Source organism: Microplitis mediator, chromosome 3, assembly GCF_029852145.1.
Source record: "Microplitis mediator isolate UGA2020A chromosome 3, iyMicMedi2.1, whole genome shotgun sequence".
In the NCBI taxonomy this organism is placed as follows: Eukaryota; Metazoa; Arthropoda; class Insecta; order Hymenoptera; family Braconidae; genus Microplitis; species Microplitis mediator.
Window position 1 is genome coordinate 2,721,703 of NC_079971.1, and position 19,860 is coordinate 2,741,562.

At 31.1% G+C, this 19,860-nt stretch overlaps 3 protein-coding genes across 3 annotated transcripts in view; 1 reads left to right on the forward strand and 2 right to left on the reverse strand.

Annotated features, from left to right (window-relative positions):
* The window catches only part of LOC130665801 (ras-related protein Rab-37), a 108,535-nt gene that overhangs the window by 43,785 nt on the left and 44,890 nt on the right, over positions 1 to 19,860 (reverse strand). The window lies entirely within an intron of this gene.
* LOC130665804 (uncharacterized) lies at positions 8,676 to 9,379 on the reverse strand. Its single transcript, XM_057466399.1, has 2 exons — positions 9,067 to 9,379; positions 8,676 to 8,994 (listed from the first exon to the last, which is right to left on the reverse strand). Exons 1-2 carry the CDS (start codon positions 9,124 to 9,126, stop codon positions 8,713 to 8,715), a joined length of 342 nt encoding a protein of 113 aa, XP_057322382.1. The 5' UTR covers positions 9,127 to 9,379; the 3' UTR covers positions 8,676 to 8,712.
* On the forward strand, positions 11,429 to 16,724 carry LOC130665798 (uncharacterized). Its single transcript, XM_057466388.1, has 4 exons — positions 11,429 to 11,804; positions 11,900 to 12,039; positions 12,105 to 12,549; positions 12,727 to 16,724. The coding sequence occupies exons 1-4, from the start codon at positions 11,495 to 11,497 to the stop codon at positions 16,707 to 16,709; spliced, it is 4,878 nt and encodes a 1,625-aa protein (XP_057322371.1). The 5' UTR covers positions 11,429 to 11,494; the 3' UTR covers positions 16,710 to 16,724.

The window sequence follows — 19,860 nt, forward strand, 5'->3', positions numbered from 1 at the left end:
TGATCATTTATCAGTTACTCACTCGCGTAATATTTAATAGCACTTCCAATATCCTTTAGCAGGATTACGTTTTACGACGAAATAAACTAAGATGGACGGGTCCATTCTCTGGTTGATTTAATATTTAACATTATGATCTTTATGCTTTATATAAATTTTTTATTTAATCGTAAATACATCATGTGTATTGTGCTGTATAATGAGAAATAACTTTACAATACATGTAAAGTAAATTAAGAGCTTTGAAATAATTTTAACAAAGGACAGAATAACTACGAGGTAATTATTTATTCAACATAGAGAATGAACTGATGTTTGTTTGCATTTCCAAATATACTAATTAACGTATTCAAGAAGATAAAACATTAATATTAAAATTTTAATTAACAGTTCTCAAATTTTAATTCTATTAATTTTTATATTATTCTAATAGTTTATTTCGGCTTATCTCATTGGTTCTGTAAAATATGGACAGTAAAATATATTGTGTATCTGTGTTAAAAACGGTCGGTGTTAAATTTTTTTTGTTGATTATTTTGTGTTAAACAACAGTTAAAAAAATTAGTTTATATAACTCCTGCGTATAAAGTTCAATATCATTTCTTCAATAGTAAGAAATATTTGTTTAATACAAAAAAATGATACTTAAGATATAATTTCGCGCTATGAGCGTGACGCCGCCATTTTGACTAAAATTGCAATAAAAATTACTGTATAGGTATTTGTGATTTAATACTTAACCAATTATCTTATTGAAATCTATATTTTTGTTAAATATGATTATAATTGGTAAATATCCATTTTAAATATAAAAAAAGTATATTTATGTATTACAAGAATGTGAAAAAGCGGCACAGTGTTCATTATGCGAGTTAAATCTTCGATTCAAATTTTGTGACCACGTTGCCAAACTTACTGTTGTTACTGTACACAGAAAAAAAGAATTTCTTGGCACAAGAAATATTTTGTATTATGAATTGAAGACAAAAATTTTTCTTGGCTTAAGAATTTTTTTCTCGCCTGAAAAATTTTTTTCTTGTTCCGAGAAAATTTTTTCTTACCCCAAGAAAAGTTTGTTTTTCACTTTATAATACAAAAAATTTCTTGGGTCAAGTAAAAATTTTCTTAGAACAAAAAAAAATTTTTTGCGCCAAGAAATCTTTTTTTCTGTGTAAGAAATAATTCGTTATAGCATTATAATTTGGCAACGTCGCATTGCCTTTAGCATGGGCGGCACAGTGCTCGTCACGCGATGAAAATCGTCGGGCGAGTGGACGCGAGTAACGAAAGGTTAAATACCATTCAAATATAGTGGAAACCTAAACATGCAAACCTTCTCAATAAGACAATTTATAGATAAATTGAGAAAAATATAGATAGCCCGAACTGGGAATCGAACCCAGACCAATTCGGTATCGCGCTGAGTGCTCTACCAGTTGAGCTATCCGGCACTATACTATTCCGTTCAATTTGATCTATAATTTATTGAGCCACGCCGTCCATCGTAAGGTAATACACCGTATAATATAGATTTTAGATTTTAGATCTTAGTGTATAATACACTATTTTTCAGTGGTTTTCACTGTTTCATATTTAAAGAGCATTTACCCACAGCTCACACTTGCCCCACATGACTCTGCTCGTTCTTGTTGAGAATGCGTCATAATCCAAAACTTTGTGTCGCTAATACAAGCATACCGCAAATACTCGTTTTAATCCTATGTATCGAAAATAGCTATTTTTGTTAAGAATATGTTTTTTTTTTTAATGAATTGATTTACTGTTTACAACTGGCATGAAATACTACGTGATTTTTTAAAAATCTTGACTAATAAAAAAATTGCTCACGGTCAAAAATTAATTCAAAGTTAAATAATAATTATTATCCCATTTGATAACCTCAGAATGAATATAAGTTATATTTAATGAATATCCATGCTCTCTTAAAATGAATCAGTGAATATTCACTGCACAAATAGTCCCAAGTATATCACTAATTCAATCAGTGATATACTGAGAACTGATTCGCAGTGAATATTCATTGATTTACAGATCTTTTCACTGAATCATTTTAAGAGAGTGGTATAAAAATAAAATGTAAGAGTTAAAGTTTTTTTTTTTATTGCTACTGCCATTTAGAAGTGTTGAATTAACTTCTCGTATTACCCAAATTTCGTGTTGAAATTTTGACACAGATAGTTTGTGTTAAAATGTACCATAAAAACTGTGTGGGCCGTTTTTAACACACAGATTATGTTAATTTTAACACAATATTTTATACTGTGCGGTGCATATAAAAAATAAGTTTTATTTTATTAGATTTATTAACGGTTGAATTTGTATCATATAGACCGACTAGTAATTTATAGGATAGTTGATGATGTATCGGTTACAAAGTTAAGGATAGTAAACAAACTGTAACGATATTTACTACACCACTACATGAAACGGTTAAAGCAGCTACACAAAGAGTATTAATACCACAGGTAATAATAATCACTGTGCACACAGTATGGTTGTTTGAGTACAAGTACTTCCATCGATATTGTAAAGAGATTTTTATTGATTGGTAATATATAATATAAAATAGGCAATAACTCCCGAGTTGAAAAATAATTCTGGATTTTGGCCTCAACAGTGGATTTGGAACTCACTTAGGTCTCATTCGGCAGTTTTTGTTGGATAAGTCTCAATTAAGTTTCAACAGCTTGACTAATTGATTAAGTCTCATTATGCCCTCAACGTGAATATCATTATATGAGGACAAAATCCGTTCAAAATTGGGACTTAGAAATAATTTTATAAAATTAAATTCTTTGGTAATACTTAAATTTTAGGTGCCCCCCCCGCTTCCCCAATTAGGGGATAATGGGGCAAAATGGACCCCTGGGGGCAAAATGGGCTGAGATTTATATTACATATAAGCCCTCATTTCTTAAGGGCTCCATTCCCCCCCCCCCCCTTCTCCTACTACATATAGAAAATTAGTAAACAATGCAATTTAGTATATATATTTAATATGCATTTTATATATTTATGTATATTAGTTTTAATTTATTTAAATATATTTAGATTTATTAAATCTAAATCTATTTTACATCTAGTGTATTCACCACTACACATATTTACAACATTTAACACATTATGAATATTTATATATATATAAAATTGGTATTTTTACATTTTATTTTTATCCCAAAAAATTAAATTCTTTGGTAATACTGAAATGTATCTAAGTCCTTTTTAGTTGGAAATTTTTCTAAGTCTTTTTCTAAACGGAATTCTTTTTATGAGTATGAGTATTTTGAGTATGAAATGAGGGTCAGTATGAGGTTTATGAGTTTGAAATGAGGGTCAGTAAACTCTATTGAGGGCGAGATGAGATTCACTTTGTTCTTTTGAGGATCAAATGAGGGGCAAAACCCAAAAATGAGTGTGAAATGAGGGCTAAAATTTCGACTCGAGTAGCTTCATTTATTATTTATTAATTTCAGAATCTGTTACTTTTTCTGAAAGGGAAATGGCTAAAAGAAACAAAAAACAAAGTTAGAACTACTGTAATGGGATAAATTTAGCTCTATCATTTTCTCACGAGTTTAGGGAGTGCAAGACGAATGAAGTTTGACATAATAAAAGATCTCGAGAGCTATAAGCCGTAAAAATTTTACCCGAAGTACTTTTTACTTTCTCTGTAGTAAAGAAAAAACGAGTTTAGCATATTGATAGCTCACAATACTATGAAATCACTCGAGTATCTTTGATAAAAGAGTAATATTTTATTAGATTTTTACCGCCATATCAATTTATATTATTCAATATCAAATTTATTGTCAAAGAAATAGACAAATTTTATTGTACACAGAAATAAAAATTCGAAAGGACAAGTCATGAGTTAAATACATAAAATCAATAGGACATAATTATTAGTTAGAAAATTAATTAAAATCCAGAAAACAGATCGTAAATAATAGGAAACAAAATCCATTCATTGGATTTTTAGCTTAAAAAGTTGAAAACTTGCAAGCATTCATACTGTGAATAACAAACAATAAAATATCCGTACAATGTAATATTTATATTTTAAAACTACTTTAGCTGACATATATTTAATTACGCTGTCGTAAGTTTTTCATTTCCCGAACAATTGAATATGTGTCAAAGCTTCTAAACTTTATATAGAATCGAGAGTTGTTATAGTAGAGTTTGCAAAATTTACACTGTGTTTGTAAACACTTTAAAGTGTATGTATAGGAGTCGATACGAGCTAATAATAATTAAAATGCCACAAACAATATATGACCTGTTTGTATCAAAATTCGATGTTACTAGAAAGTTATTTGCTACACGGAAAAAAAAACTGTAGCTGCAACAGGAAAGTCCTGTAGTATTCACAAGATCAGTCCTGTTGCAGCCACAGGAATAATCCGATTGCAGTTAGAAGACTAGTCCTGTAGCTGCAACAGGACTAATCGTGTAAATACTACAGGACTTTCCTGTTGCAGCTAAAGGGCCAGTCCTGTTCCCTGATTAAACAACCGAATTCGACGGAATTAAAAATTTTAATTCTGTTATATTCTGTCGAATTCTGCAAAACAGAATTCAACTGAATTGAAAATTTGAATTTGAATTAAACAGAATAAAACCGATTTAAAAATTTCAAATTCGTTTTAATTCAGTTTAATTCGGATTCAGAACCAGAAATTGGAGAATTATTTTCGAATTAATCAGAATTAAACCGAATAGAATTATTTAAATTCGTTTTAATTTGGAAAAATTCTGGTTTTCCTGCCGAATTAGACAGAATTCATTTTTAAGTTAGGTACCGAATTAACAGAATTTATCTGAATTAAAAATTTATTTCTGTTTAATTCGATCGAATTCAGTTGTTTAATCAAGGTTGCAATCATAGGAATAGTCTTGAAATGATTATCTATATATATTATATATATACGAACACACATAAATTTTTAACACTGAACAGTATTTACGATTTTAATAGTAATCAATCGAAATATTTCATGTCACCCATTATCATTATTATAATTTTAGTTTTGCAACGACTTAATGTGTCATATATGTAATATGTCTCAAGTAGCATAACTACAATATCGCGTGTCGTCTATATATCTACAATTATAATTGTATATACATATGTATGCAATATTAAATATATCCTTTGAATCCTTATTTCTGATTTTACTTCTATAAAAAATTTTCAGCATATTTTTTATAAAAGTAAATATATGTTCGTATACTATTGTATAACTATATATGAATATTTAATATTTTACTCGATTGCACTCGATGATAAGTTGCGGTTTCACTTTAAAAGTTGATATAGCTTGGAAACTAGTAGGTGAACAAGAGGACATATGTATAGTATACGAGTGTGGATAAATGGGTGTATATATAAGCCACTAGTAGAAAAGATATATAGTGCGACTAGAGCTAACCATAGCATCGTCCCACAATAAACGGACCCTGGAGGCCGGAGTTTATTAGCTCAACCCCTCTATTGCATCAGGAAAGTTCTCTCGAGTCGCTGATTCATCCTAACACCAAACAACCCTTTCACACTTCAATTAATCTATTAACACGACATTGGCACTCTAGTTGACAATGTATCTGTATATTTATGTTGAAAAATATTATTACGGGAAAGTCATGTTTGATGCTGATGGTGTATTTGTTTTTGCATTGGGGTGAATAAAAGAGATTCTGTTGGTAAAGTTGTTATGTTCGTGAGTGACTTAAAGCTATTGCTAGGTATGTATGTTGGTCACCCCTCAACCACATTATATGATGCGTGATGCTGGAAACATAAGGGCGCCCTAGTGTATATAGTATACTCTGCTGGAAATGTCCTAATGCTGCTGCCGCGTGCGGAAACATTATAACCGCCATTACACGGACGTTTATGTGTGTTATTTAAGAGGAGAAAAATTTCGTTGTGTATGCGACAGATTTGTTTACTTTATAGGGAAAGGCGGGTAAAAAGAAACTGCTAAGGGAATAATGGATTTTCGTGCATTTGAATACCGTGAATCTGCTTTTTTTGACGGAAATTTTGAGAACTTAAACCGAATTTCCAGTTGCCATGGAAAAAATTATGGTTCACGGCCGGACAAAATGGACAACTTTCGAAAAAAAGTTTGTTTTTTCATTCTAAGAAATGACTCATGGAATTGTTTATAGCAACTGCTTTGTTTGTTCCCGCTCTGTTTATTCACTGACTTAATTTGAACCTCGGAGAAATATTTATTTATTGTAGACCTCTACACAACTATACGGAAGAAACAAGATAGTACTGGTTACTGTTCTATACAGTAATCGACGGATAATATAAGGAAAAATACAATTTAACATGGCTGATTCATATTAGAACAAGAGTGACTCATAGCTTAACGTACTATTACTTTTTAAACGGTAACCGGTGATGTGCTATACAGTACATAAAATATATGACTGGTTACTGTCAAAATAGTCGGCATTAACATCCAGAACAGGAACCAGTACTATCTAGTTTTTTTCGTGTATTTAACAGAACTTTAACCCACGACTGATTTTAGGCTTTTTTACAGCATTCTGACACACGGGTGATTTTAGTCTTTTTTACAGCATTCTGACACACGGGTGACTTTAGTCTTTTTTACAGCATTCTGACACACGGATGATTTTAGTCTTTCCCGGGTCAAAAATAAAACTTGATTCAGGCTCGCTTCGCCTTATTTTCTTTTAAAGTTATCGATTTGCTGACGATTTTTTGATAAGATCTCGACTTTTTCGACTCAAATTTAATTTTTTCCAACTTTTTGAACTTTTTTCATCTTAGTTTCAACTTATTCGTCTTTATTTTGAGCACGATAGTCATTCACATTACTTTTGACTTGCTAAACCAAGTCGAAAAAAAGTCATTTATTCGCCTTACTTTCGCCTTAATATATAAAAATTATTTCACCTGAGTTCTGACTTTTTCGACTTATAATTTAAGTCGAATAAGTCTACATCAAGTCAGTTTCGACTTGATTTAGACTTTTTCGCCTTACATTTTAAGTCGAATAAGTCTAAACCAAGTCAATTTCGACTTGATCTTAACTTTTTCGTCTTAAAATTTAAGTCGAATAAGTCTAAACCAAGTCAATTTCGACTTGATTTCAACTTTTTCGTCTTAAATCGTGACTAAGTAAGCCAGTTAAGTCTAAATCAAGGCGAAAACTTAATATATTTCATACCTCCGTAAAAAAAGTCGAGTTTGTCTTGTGAAAAACGGCTCCAAATTTCGACTTGGTAAACCAAGTCTAAATCAAGTTTTATTTTTGACCCGGGTTTTTACAGCATTCTGACACACGGGTGATTTTAGTCTTTTTTACAGAACTTTAACCCATGGGTTAAAAACAAGTAGAGGGTAGTAATTTGACGAAACATTTAAATAAAATCAAGGCGTCGGTTTTTTTAGATTTTTTCAAAAATCGTCGATTTTCTTAGCGGTAAGTTAAAAATTTTTTATGCCAATCGAGAACTCGTTTCATTCACTCCAAATCTAAAGCGAAAATAAAAATATTGAAGGTGAACTGAGATATATTATTATTCAATAGAATACTAAAAGTCTCTGAAGAAGCCACCACTCATCTAACAGCTTCAAGTAAATTATCATCATTATTCGTATTCAATAAAATATTAAAGACTCCTAATTTCGCTCATCTTCTCAAAATAAATTTTAAAAGTATCAAGAATAAGAAAAAAAATAATCGATTCCGCAACTTCTGTAGTTTGAATAATTTTTTTTTTAATCGAGTGCAAGTGTACAAAAGTTTAAATGTTAATTTTAGCTAAAAATCTTTTTGCTGCAAGTTTTAATTATTTCAGAAGTACATAGATTATTTAATTTTATTCAACAAGTTTTAATTACGACTAATGACAGAGAGAAGCTCCAATGAATTCTAATAGAACCACGATGTTAATTTAAATGTGTTCAGTGACGGTATTATGTAATGCCAGTGTGTCGAACAAAGCATTTCGTGCGTATTTGTGGAATTACACCTCTACATAACTCTCCATATAGGAGTTAGATATCCCGCGGATACGAGAATCAAAGCATAGAGTCGTGTAATTGCTTGATGCATGCGACATATATACATATATATGTTCCACTAATAATTTACATTGAAACGTGATTTATTTTCACCGTGTAATTTAAACTATATCAAATTTTATATAAAATTCAAAGTTAATAAATATGCTGGGTTTTTTAATATTAAATAAATTTCTTAATATTAATAGTAGTAGTAGTATTGCCACTATAGCGGACCCCACTCCAAAGTGGAGGGGATATCGCGCGGCGGTGGGAGATAGCTGTGCCCGCTCGCGCAGATTTAAATTTAAATTTAAGCAATTATAATAATAATAAAAATAATAATAACAACAACAATAATAATAATAATAACGATAATAATAATAATAATAATAATAATAATAATAATAATAATAATAATAATAATAATAATAATAATAATAATAATAATAATAATAGTAATAATAATAATAATAATAATAATAATAATAATAATAATAATAATAATAATAATAATAATAATAATAATAATAATAATAATAATAATAATAATAATAATAATAATAATAATAATAATAATAATAATAATAATAATAATACTCATGTTAATGTAGATTTTAATAGTCAACTTTTATTTTGCTTTATAAATCGTACAATTCAGCAGACAATTCTATTACAGAATCCACATCGCCTGTGTATAGATATGGTGCATTGTAGGTCTCGTACGATATTCTGGCCTTTATGTAGCGGGCAATGCGAACATCGTGAATTCTCTCGATTGTGTTTACCAGATTTTCTAAAGCTATCGGTAAGCGGGCCTCTGTGATAACTGTTATCTCGTCCACCATGTCCAGCATCTCTAAGAGGTGGTACTCGTTGGAACAGGTCAAACGATACAAAATGTCAGCTACCTTACGTGTCACCTTAAAACAATAATCAATCACACACCCACTATTTTGGCACACTTAAAATAAATTTTAAATATTTTAACTTACAGGTCGAGGTAAATTTTGCATACGCCTAATAAAATAACGATTTCCCGTGAACACCGGCATTGTTATAATTCACGTATTTTTTAATAGCTGTGTACAACAGAATGGACGTATTTGTACTGAGCTACGCGATGATTAAATACTTTTCTAAATGATTAGCAAAATATGCATTACGCTGCATATTATGTTAGCGCTCAACACCAGGCTGTATCACCCTATATAAATTTAAAGCGTATAGAAAATATTATTATTTAATATTTAAATATATATAATAATTAAAGCTTTAAGTCTCAAAAATAATTATAGTTTCAAACATTATTTTTACACTATTTTTGATTTTGTACACTAAAGTAATTTCAATTATATTCATATATATATATATATATATATATATCGTATAGCAGCTCTCAAATAATTTAAACTCGTGCCGGTAAGAGCGTTATTATGCTATATAAATGAACGCTAATTTATCGATAAATAAATTACAGAGTGCCAGGGCTCTGTTATTTGTATACTTACCGCTCGTACGGCAATCACGTGTTTAACACTTTTTACAATGTTTTCATGATAATAATACTAATATTAATAATAATAATAATAATAATAATAATAATAATAATAATAATAATAATAATAATAATAATAATAATAATAATAATAATAATAATAATAATAATAATAATAATAATAACGTATTTAGGGTATTTTTAAATAACTTATGAAATACATTTTATTATGTTTATTATTTATCAACTAATAAATAATAATTATTACAGCAATTACTACAATATAATATTAAGCAATAATATTATTTAAGAAGATTCTTTTGATATAAATTCAAATTTACAGTATTGCGTACCAATGTAAAATATGTATAGTTTATTGGCCATAGCAGCGGTGTTCATTAACTCAATCTGCTCAGGGTTTTCCATCAAAATTTTGGCTGTTCTTGTAGGTAGGAAAATGTTGTTTTCGTCGTTTAAAGAAGCCACCACGGTTTTACATTTAGCGTTGTCCACCAAGCGAATTGATGAAACCTTGTATTCCTTGTTTTCCTCTAAATCAGTCATTTTTATGGTTGGTAAAATGTGATTCAAACGGCTAACGGCATTGATTCTTGATAGATCCATTGTAAATATCTGAAAAGTATTAATTACGACCCCCATAAATTATGGTATTTTTAAAAATAACACAAATAATTGATGTTTGCAGTCATACAAACCTTTGTAGTTCAACGTAATTAAACAATTATTATTATACTAGTTTATAATAAACAGTGTTAAGACTCTTTTAGTAATACAGTAGTGCGGTAACAGATGCGTCTTTATATACAGACCCAAGCCCCCACAAAACTGTCAGATTTTATCTGATCAACATTTAGAAATATGTAATTATGCTATACAAGCGTTTTTATTTTGTTATAAATAATATAATTTTTATTATTATTAACTTATTTTGCTTAGCTACTATTTTTCAGTAACAAAAACACTGAAATTGCTAGACAGCCTAAAATATTGAATAAAAACAACGTTAAATAACATTTAAGATATCCAATTTCCTTGTACGCTTTTAAAACACTCACAATGAACTATACACGTAGATAACACAATTTCACGTGTTTTGTGTAATATTAATATTTAATTTCGCTACAACAACGTTTTCATTTTGTTATAAAAAATATAATTTTATATAATTAACTTATTTTGCTCACCTTATATTTTCCAGTAACAAAAACACTGAAAATGCTAGACAGCCAAAAATATTGAATAAAACAATGTTAATCAACATTTAAGCTATCCAATTTCATTATACGCTTTTAAAATGCTCACCATGAACTTTACACTTAGATAACTTATTTTCACGTGTTTTGTCTAACACTAATATTTAATTCCGCTACAATAACGTTTTCATTTTGTTATAAATAATATAATTTTATATTATTATTAACTTATTTTGTTTAGATAGTATTTTTTCAGTAACAAAAACATTAATAATAGGACTAGGCTAAAAAGTATTAAATAAAAACATTGTTAATTAATATTTAAAATATCCAAATTACACTTATGCTCTTGGTCATCTTATATTTACCGAATGAAAGTTTCAGTGTATTATTTACTAAAACTAAAAACAGTATGCATGCACCAATTAATGTTAAAATATGTAAATAAATCATAAATTAAAATAGGTTTCCACGCTGCTCATTTAATAATATAATTTTTAAATAAAAAACGTATATATATATATATATATATACACATACAAGTATATCATAGCTATTGCACTATGGTAGTCTGCAAAGCGAAGCATCAGCAGAAAATATGTTGTTTAACTTATGTTTGTACTATCTTGTCATTTTACATTCGTACATGACAGAGTAAACTAAGGTCTAAAGAACTATTAATAACAACGTAAACGTGTGATTAATTTTAAAATGACATCAATCAATAAATACCTCTATGATGAGCTTATACAATTAGTGGTGTTTATACGTAATAATAAGCCTGAATTAACAGTGGCGTTTCCGGACGACCGTTTAAAAGTATGGCAATATCTTTCAGAAGAAACAGTGTTATTGTTATTAAAACGTATCATTTTATTTACGCCTGCCGGTATAATAAGTGATGCTTATGAAAATGGTTTGATTTTTTCAAGTGCTAAAATTATGCATACTGTGTGTGGTTGTTTAAGAAATAGTAAAAGAAAGGGGGCTAAAAGGCTTTCTAAATTGATGACTGCTTATGGTATGTACGGCTATACATTTGAATATCACAAATTTTAATAATTAGTTTAGCTGTTTTAAAAACCATTGTGTTGAATGTTTATCTTTATATTATAGACCAACATTGTAAAGAAGATGTTTTAGCTGCTCTTTCTAATAATGACAACAACGCCATAAATAATAATGATGACGATGCAAAAGCTGTTGAATCGTCTACTGCTGCATCCTGTACTGCTCCTTCTTCTTTCAACATAGAGGTGCGTTAGAATGGTATTTTAACATGCCCGAATGATTTAAATTATTTTACAACAAATTTTTATAGCCTCAACCCTCCACTTCTTACCAACAACGCGAAGATGACGGTAATTGGCTCGAGTGTTCGAAAAAAACCTTTTCAGTAATACTACCCCACGAAATAAAGGATCAGGCTGGTTGGGTACACGTTGACCGAGGAAACCACATATCTGTTGAATATATTCCGGAGATAATAGACAGCGATAATGATGGTGATGATGACAATGACACTCTTTCTGTTTTATCATGCGATACATGCAATGCTGAAAATGAAAATGAAATGGAAAATGAGGATATTGACTCTCTTGCACAATTAATACCTGAAGAAGATGAATTTTATATGAAAAATTTCGGTATTGGTGAACAAACAAGCCACGAAGAGCAAGAATATAGACTTCGCGTAATAGCTGAAGCCCGTATGGATGTCTCTTCTGATTCTAAAACGGAGAATAGTGAACCTCAATCCTTAATAGGTAAATTAAATTTTTAAACTGATACCCTATTTCATTAGACCAATATCTATTATTTCCGTAGATTTTGTTAACGCATACCTTAACGCCGATCATGTAGAAGAATAAATTTTAAAACAAGTAAGCCAAACAGGTATTTTGATTTTTATAGTTAAAGATGTATTTATAATATTTTTACAGGCGATCAACGAGGCGGTGTTTTAACCAGAAGGGCACGTTTGAAAATCCAAGCAGCTAATCAACAAGCACTCTCACAACGTTCTGAAGAGAATAATTTTTGGAGTGTTGAGCCACCAGGCCAGCGTTTTATTATTGAAAAAGAACACTCTAAACATTTTAAAAAATTCGGCGCAAAAGGGGTGGAGAGCGTTATTCGTATCTTACAACCACCTACAAATACCAATAAAGTTCAATGGCTTGAAGGTGGTTTGAGAGACATTATAACGCATATTACCTCGAAATGTAGAGGTCATGATTATGTGGGGTTTACAATCAACAGCGATAAATTCACGTCAGGACCCGTATGGTCTCGTTTTAAGCAAGCTAACGCATATACGCCTGACGATCTAGGCTTATTACTAAGTAACGTAGCACAAAGTGCCGGTACTATCACAACAGACGATCAATTAGTCATTACAGTCTCTACTGTAGATGGTATTGAAGGCACAGGTCGAAAACTTTTAACGCATCAATATATTTACAAAAAATCTATAATTCCTATCAATAATAACGATAATTTATGTTTACCGCGGTCATTAGTAGTTGGTCGGGCCTACGTTGAAAGAGGTGAAATACGTACAGGTACGTTACATCGGAAATGGAAATCAATCACCGATAATAGATGTACCCTACAAAAAAAGGAAGCGTTGTCTTTGGTTCATAAAGCGGGTGTTAAAATTTCTAGTAAGGGTTGTGGTATCGAACACGTCTTTACTTTTCAAAAATATTTTGAGCGGTCGGGTATAGCTATTGTAATTTATGAATTTTTAACTCTAGGTAAAGGTGACAAACCTATATTTGACGGGCGCGAAACTGTTCAATTAACTTTTGGCTGTATACAACATGTTATATATATATTATACTACGAAGATTCACAACATTTTCAACCAATTGTAAATTTAACAGGGGCTATAGGTAGTAAAATGTTTTGTAATTTATGTAATATAGGTTATACAAGGGGTTCAGAACATAGATGTTCTAAAAGATGCCCTCGTTGTAAACAAATACCTGTTTGTAATTATGTATGTAAACGCATTTGTACATTATGCAATAGGTGGTTTTCAAATAACAAATGTTTTGAAAACCACCTTGTTAAGGGTTCTAGTAATTTACGAGGGAAAAGTAAAGATACCAGCGTCTGTGAAACAGTAAAAATCTGTACTGTATGCTGCCGTCTAACACGTTTGGGCAGTGCAAATCCTCACGAATGTAATATCGTATTTTGTAGAGTATGTAACAGTAAAAGACCTATTAATCACTATTGTTATATGTCACCATTAATGGTAAAAAAGTTACCAAAAGTTGTGTTTTTATTTTATGATTTTGAGACACAGCAGCATAACCTCGTTAAAGGCTCTCGTGATACATATTTTCACATTCCTAATTTATGTGTCGTACAAAAAACATGTTCTTATTGTTGTGATGATAAAGATGTTTCAGATATTTGCAATTTTTGTGGTCAACGTGAATTCCTTTTTGATAAAAATCCTGTTGAAGAACTTATTAAGTTATCATTACAAACTTATAACGGTTTTACAAAAGTAATTTGTATTGCACACAATGCTGGTAGCTTCGACGGACAGTTTATTTTACGGTGTATGTTAGAACGTAACAAAGCTCGTTTACCTAAATTAATACTAAACGGTACTAAAATTATCGTGATGACTCTGGGGAATACTATATTTTTAGATAGCTTAAATTATTTGCACATGCCCTTACGTAACTTACCTAAAACTTTCGGATTTGCTGGAGAAATAGAAAAAGGGTTTTTTCCACACTTTTTTAATACACCTGAAAATGTAAATTATATAGGCCCTATGCCTGATATAAAATATTATGCGCCGGATACAATGCTCAACACCGAGCGTGATTGTTTCGTGGCATGGTATAATGAAAAAAAACAAGCAAATTATATTTTCAATTTCCAACAAGAGTTCAAGTTTTACTGCCAAACAGACGTTACGGTTTTACGCCGAGCTTGTATGTCGTTTCGGGAATTGTTTATAAAATGCGGTAATGTTTGCCCGTTTGCTGAATGCACCACAATAGCATCAACAGTTTCAAAAATATTTAGACGAAATTTTCTTAAGCCTGATACGATAGCTATTTTACCGCCTAATGGGTGTTATAGGTGGCGGTCAACACAATCTATTAAAGCTATTTCATGGCTGATATTAAAAGAATACGAACTAGGTTGTCAAATTATCAATGCCGCACGTTGCAAAGAATATCGTTTAGAAGGGGGTATAGCTGTTGACGGTTATTATGTAGATAGTAAAACTAATGAGCGCATCGTCTTACAGTTTCATGGATGTTTTTGGCATGGATGTTTATCGTGTTATCGGGTGAATCGTGATAAAGAATTAGGTAAAGGCGATACTATGGATGAGCGATACGAGAATACTTTAGCAACTTCCGAAAAAATCAGTCGTTTAGGTTATAAATTAATAGAAATATGGGAGTGTGAATATGATAAACTTTTGTTGAGAGATCCAGAAAAAGCTAGCTTTTTACGGTCACACCCTTTGCTTGATAAACACCCTTTGAATCCTCGTGATGCTTTTTTCGGGGGTCGCACTGAAAATTTTATACAGTTATACGATGCCGAAGAAGGAGAAAAAATAAAATATGTTGATGTTTGCTCACTTTATCCGTATATTTGTAAGACAGGTAAATTTCCTATAGGTCACCCTAAAATTTTTACGGGTGATGAATGCTTGCAACTTATTAAAGAGAATAAGGATCTATCTGATATCGAGGGTCTTGTAAAATGCACAATTTTGGCTCCACGCGACCTTTATCATCCCGTATTACCATGTAAACTTCATAATAGGCTTATCTTTGCCTTGTGTTATACATGCGCTTTATCTTTAAATCAACATGATTGTGATCACGATGAGGATAGCCTTAGAGCGTTTACAGGCACATGGGTAGTTGATGAAATACGTAAAGCAATAAGTAAAGGATATATTATCATTAAAGTACATGAGATATGGCAGTATGAAATAGCGCAACATAATCCGGAAAAGGGGTCAGAGGGTTTATTTACTGATGATATAAATATGTTTTTGAAAATTAAAACAGAATCAAGCGGGTACCCTAAAGATTGTATTACTGAGCAAGAAAAAGATGCTTATATTGCTGAATATGAAAAAGCTGAAGGTGTAAAACTAGACAAAGAAAAAATTACGAAAAATGAGGGCTTACGAGCTGTAGCTAAATTGAGTTTGAATTCATTATGGGGAAAATTTGGACAACGGGAAAATTTACCACAAACTGAAATTATCACTACTAGAGCCCGATTAATGGAGATGTTAACAGATAGTCAGATTGAAATCACGGGGTTTCTACCGGTAAATGATAAAACAATATATCTAAATTATATAAATTGCGCGGATAGTGTAACAGCTTCACCTACAACGAATGTTGTTATAGCTGCGTATACAACAGCCCAAGCTCGCCTAAAGTTATATAGTTATTTAGAAAACTTGGGTGAACGTGTATTATATTGCGATACAGATTCTTGTATTTACATTTCTAAAGATAATCAATACGAACCCCCAACAGGTAAATTCTTAGGCGATTTAACCGATGAGCTAGAATCTTATGGACCTGGTAGTTATATATCATCATTCGTAACAGGCGGTCCTAAATTTTATGCATACATCGTCCGTAAAACAGATGACAGTACTAGCGAGGTGTGCAAAGTTAAAGGGATAACGTTAAATTTTGAAAACAGTCAAAAAATCAATTATAATACAATCAGGTCTTTTATATTAGGTGATAATACTGAACCTATTATAGTTAAGTTTGACGCTATAAGACGTACGCTTTTTCATGATGTAGTAACGCGTAAAGAATCAAAGACAACAAAGCTACAATATAAAAAGCGTAGGCTTACTAATGAACATCGGTCTTTACCATTTGGTTATTTAACGTTATAAGCAATATGATAAAATAATTATAAATATATATAGTCTGTTTGAAATTTGATATATTATTTCTATATTAAGTATTATGTATGTATATGTATATGAAAATGTATTAGTTTTGTATATTTTATAAATAAACGTATATAAAAATGTGTTGAAGTTTTCGTATACTTTATGAATAAATAAATGTGTGGCATCAGCAGTAAAATATTTTTATAATTTACTTTGTATTGGTAATTATGGTTCAACCTATATAAGTTTTTAGATCAAAAAATATTTTACTCAGTTGTGTTTCATGATTACTCGTTATTCAGTATTTATAAAGACAATAGTTAAAAGTATAATAACTTTATAAAGTAATGGATATTGTTATTGATGTTCAAGGACTATTTGATAATTATGACAACTTTTGTGTAAAGGAAATTAGTGTGGTTAGTATTGACACAGTTATACAGGATCACTGGGTAATAAAATCACCTTTTCCGTATAATAAACTAACAATAGAGGCTAAACGGAAAAATGATTTTATCACGCGTAATGTACACGGCATAAAATGGTGTAACGGCTCCGTTATTTTTTCGAAAATCGTGTCTATTTTAACCTGTTACTCTGAAAAAGCGCGGTTTATTTATGTACGTGGACAAATCAAAACAAAATATCTCGAGCAGATATTAAAAAGAGAAATAATAAATTTAGAAGAGGATGCTGCTGAATGTCCAAACTTTAATTTTTTAAAAAAAAATACTAAAACACAGTGTTCTCTACATCATTCTCTAAAGCAGTGTTGTACAGCTAAAAATTGGAACTGTTCTTTAAATCAAGCTGTAAGTTTACGTAATTGGATTATCGAAGAGCGCTCAAAACCCTTCATATAAATTTTAAATATCACTACCACAACATCCCAGCCATAATCTGTGTAATGGACCCTTGCTGGAAACATCCATGGACTTCAATTATTTGCGGTCCAACCGGTTGTGGCAAAACAGTTTTCGTAAAAAAATTTATGCAATACTTACAACAAATGAGCGATACTAAATTTTCAAGAATAATATTTTACTATGCTGAGTGGCAACCAACATATAAAGAATATCCTAACTTTGAAAAAATTGAATTTCGTGAAGGTTTACCTAATAATAACGATTATAGTTCTGATAATAATGCTAAATTAATTATTATTGATGATCTGATGCGTGAAGCCGGAAATAATACCGTTGTTGATCTTTTTACGAAAGGTAGTCATCATAAAAATATTAGTGTAATATTTATTACGCAAAATATATTCCATCAAGGCCGTGGTCAGAGAGATATTTCATTAAATTCAAACTATTTAGTGATTTTTAAAAATCCTAGAGATCGGTCACAAATACAACATTTAGCACGACAAGTGTGTCCAGAAAATCCTCTTTTTTTGCAAGAAATATATTATGATGCTACAGTTAAACCGCACGGCTATCTTCTATTTGATTTGAAACAGGCAACACCTGAAAATTTTCGTTTCCGAACGTGTATTTTTCCTGATGATAAATATCAGATTGTATATGTTCCTAAAAAAACTAAATAAGTAATAATTTGTATAATGGCTTTAACTACTCTGTATAACAGCATTGGTTATCGTTCAGAAGCGTTAAGAATACAAAGTTATTCGCAATGGCCTGACCCAACGGTATCTCCAGAAAAACTAGCAAATGCCGGTTTCTATTATACGGGAGAAGGTGATAGTGTTAAATGTTTTGAGTGTGGTATAGTAATATGTCATTGGCTTCAAACCGACAACCCCGTGAGCGATCATAGGCGCTGGCAATCAAATTGTCGTTTTATTCGCAACGTGCCTTGTGGTAATGTGCCAAAAGACGTGGATCTCAGTACAGTGTCGCCCGTAGAGCAAAACACATATCGGCCACGTTACGGTGATGAGTTTAGACCTGGAGCCGTACCGTATTCAAGTGGCTAAAGCAATATACACCGTAATATTACAAACAATAGTCGAATCGTAATGGCAAAGAAGTTACCTCTCGGGAAAAAAAAATTAGTTGTATTACAGGCTATATGCTCTATGCCTAAAGAACAGAGACAAGCGGTTTTACGTAAGGCCGATACTGCGTTAATAAGGTGTATTTGTGAGTGTGCTTTAAACATCTTACAAGGTACTGTTGATTTGAAACAACAAGAAAAACAAAAATTAAAACGTCACGCGCAAGTTTTGAGAAAATTAGCTTCACCTAACAGTAATCTGCAACAGAAAAAGAAAATAATTGTTCAAAAAGGTGGTTTTTTACCACTTTTTTTAGCACCTATACTCGGCACCTTATTATCCAATCTTATATCTAATTAAAATGGAGTATGCACGTAAAATGGTACTGGTTCCTGAAAAAACAGTTATTACCGCCGATACTGTAACAAGTGCGAGTGAAAATTTAGCGGATGTGTCTACACCGAAAAAGCAAAGTATACAAACTACAGGAACAACTTTATCGAGGCTGGATAGTGAAATGTATCGGATACTATACTCTGATACATATCCAGACGATCGCGCAAAATGGTCTGCTTATTCACAAGTGTTAGAAAAGTATTTAAGACTAATAGACGCTGACAAATTTGAACCGATCAGTGAAAATAGTTTATATCATCATAGTAAAAGACCCCTTATTGAAAAAACCGGTGATAAGGATTTTTCAGCTATTAATAGTACAATTATTGAAAGTGTGCCGTCTAAATTTCAAAATAAAGCGAAATTATTGCTAAAGAAGTTACAAAAGCTACCTGATGATGTTATATCATGGGATTCTAATGGTTTAGTAACTATCAATAATGAGCCAATAATAGAGTCAAATATTATTGATCTTATAAATCACGCTATGCGACACAGGAAAAATACCCACGCTATTGGTCAACGTCAGTTTTCCAGGATTCTTCGTACAACACATGTACCTCGTGAATACATAGGAAATCATAATTTATTTCATTCCCGTGATATATCTGCATCAACCCCAAGGAATTCATTACGACAGTCCTCTAATAATAAAATTACGGAAGAAAGTAGCTCCAGCATTGAAGATAATATCAACAACACAATATTAAATAAAACTCAGTTACGTTTAGACACGTCTTCTGAATACACACCAGACTCGGATAATCAACACGGGAAAGGTGTTTCACAATGCAA

Bases quoted from the DNA above. Each gene is read 5' to 3' on its own strand.
- LOC130665798 (XM_057466388.1), top strand. From the start codon at position 11,495: ATGACATCAATCAATAAATACCTCTATGATGAGCTTATACAATTAGTG. The intron at 11,805-11,899 runs GTATGTACGGCT...TTTATATTATAG, and splicing joins TAAATTGATGACTGCTTATG to ACCAACATTGTAAAGAAGAT. The intron at 12,550-12,726 runs GTAAATTAAATT...ATATTTTTACAG, and splicing joins TGAACCTCAATCCTTAATAG to GCGATCAACGAGGCGGTGTT.
- LOC130665804 (XM_057466399.1), bottom strand. From the start codon at position 9,126: ATGCCGGTGTTCACGGGAAATCGTTATTTTATTAGGCGTATGCAAAAT. The intron at 8,995-9,066 runs GTAAGTTAAAAT...TATTGTTTTAAG, and splicing joins TGCAAAATTTACCTCGACCT to GTGACACGTAAGGTAGCTGA.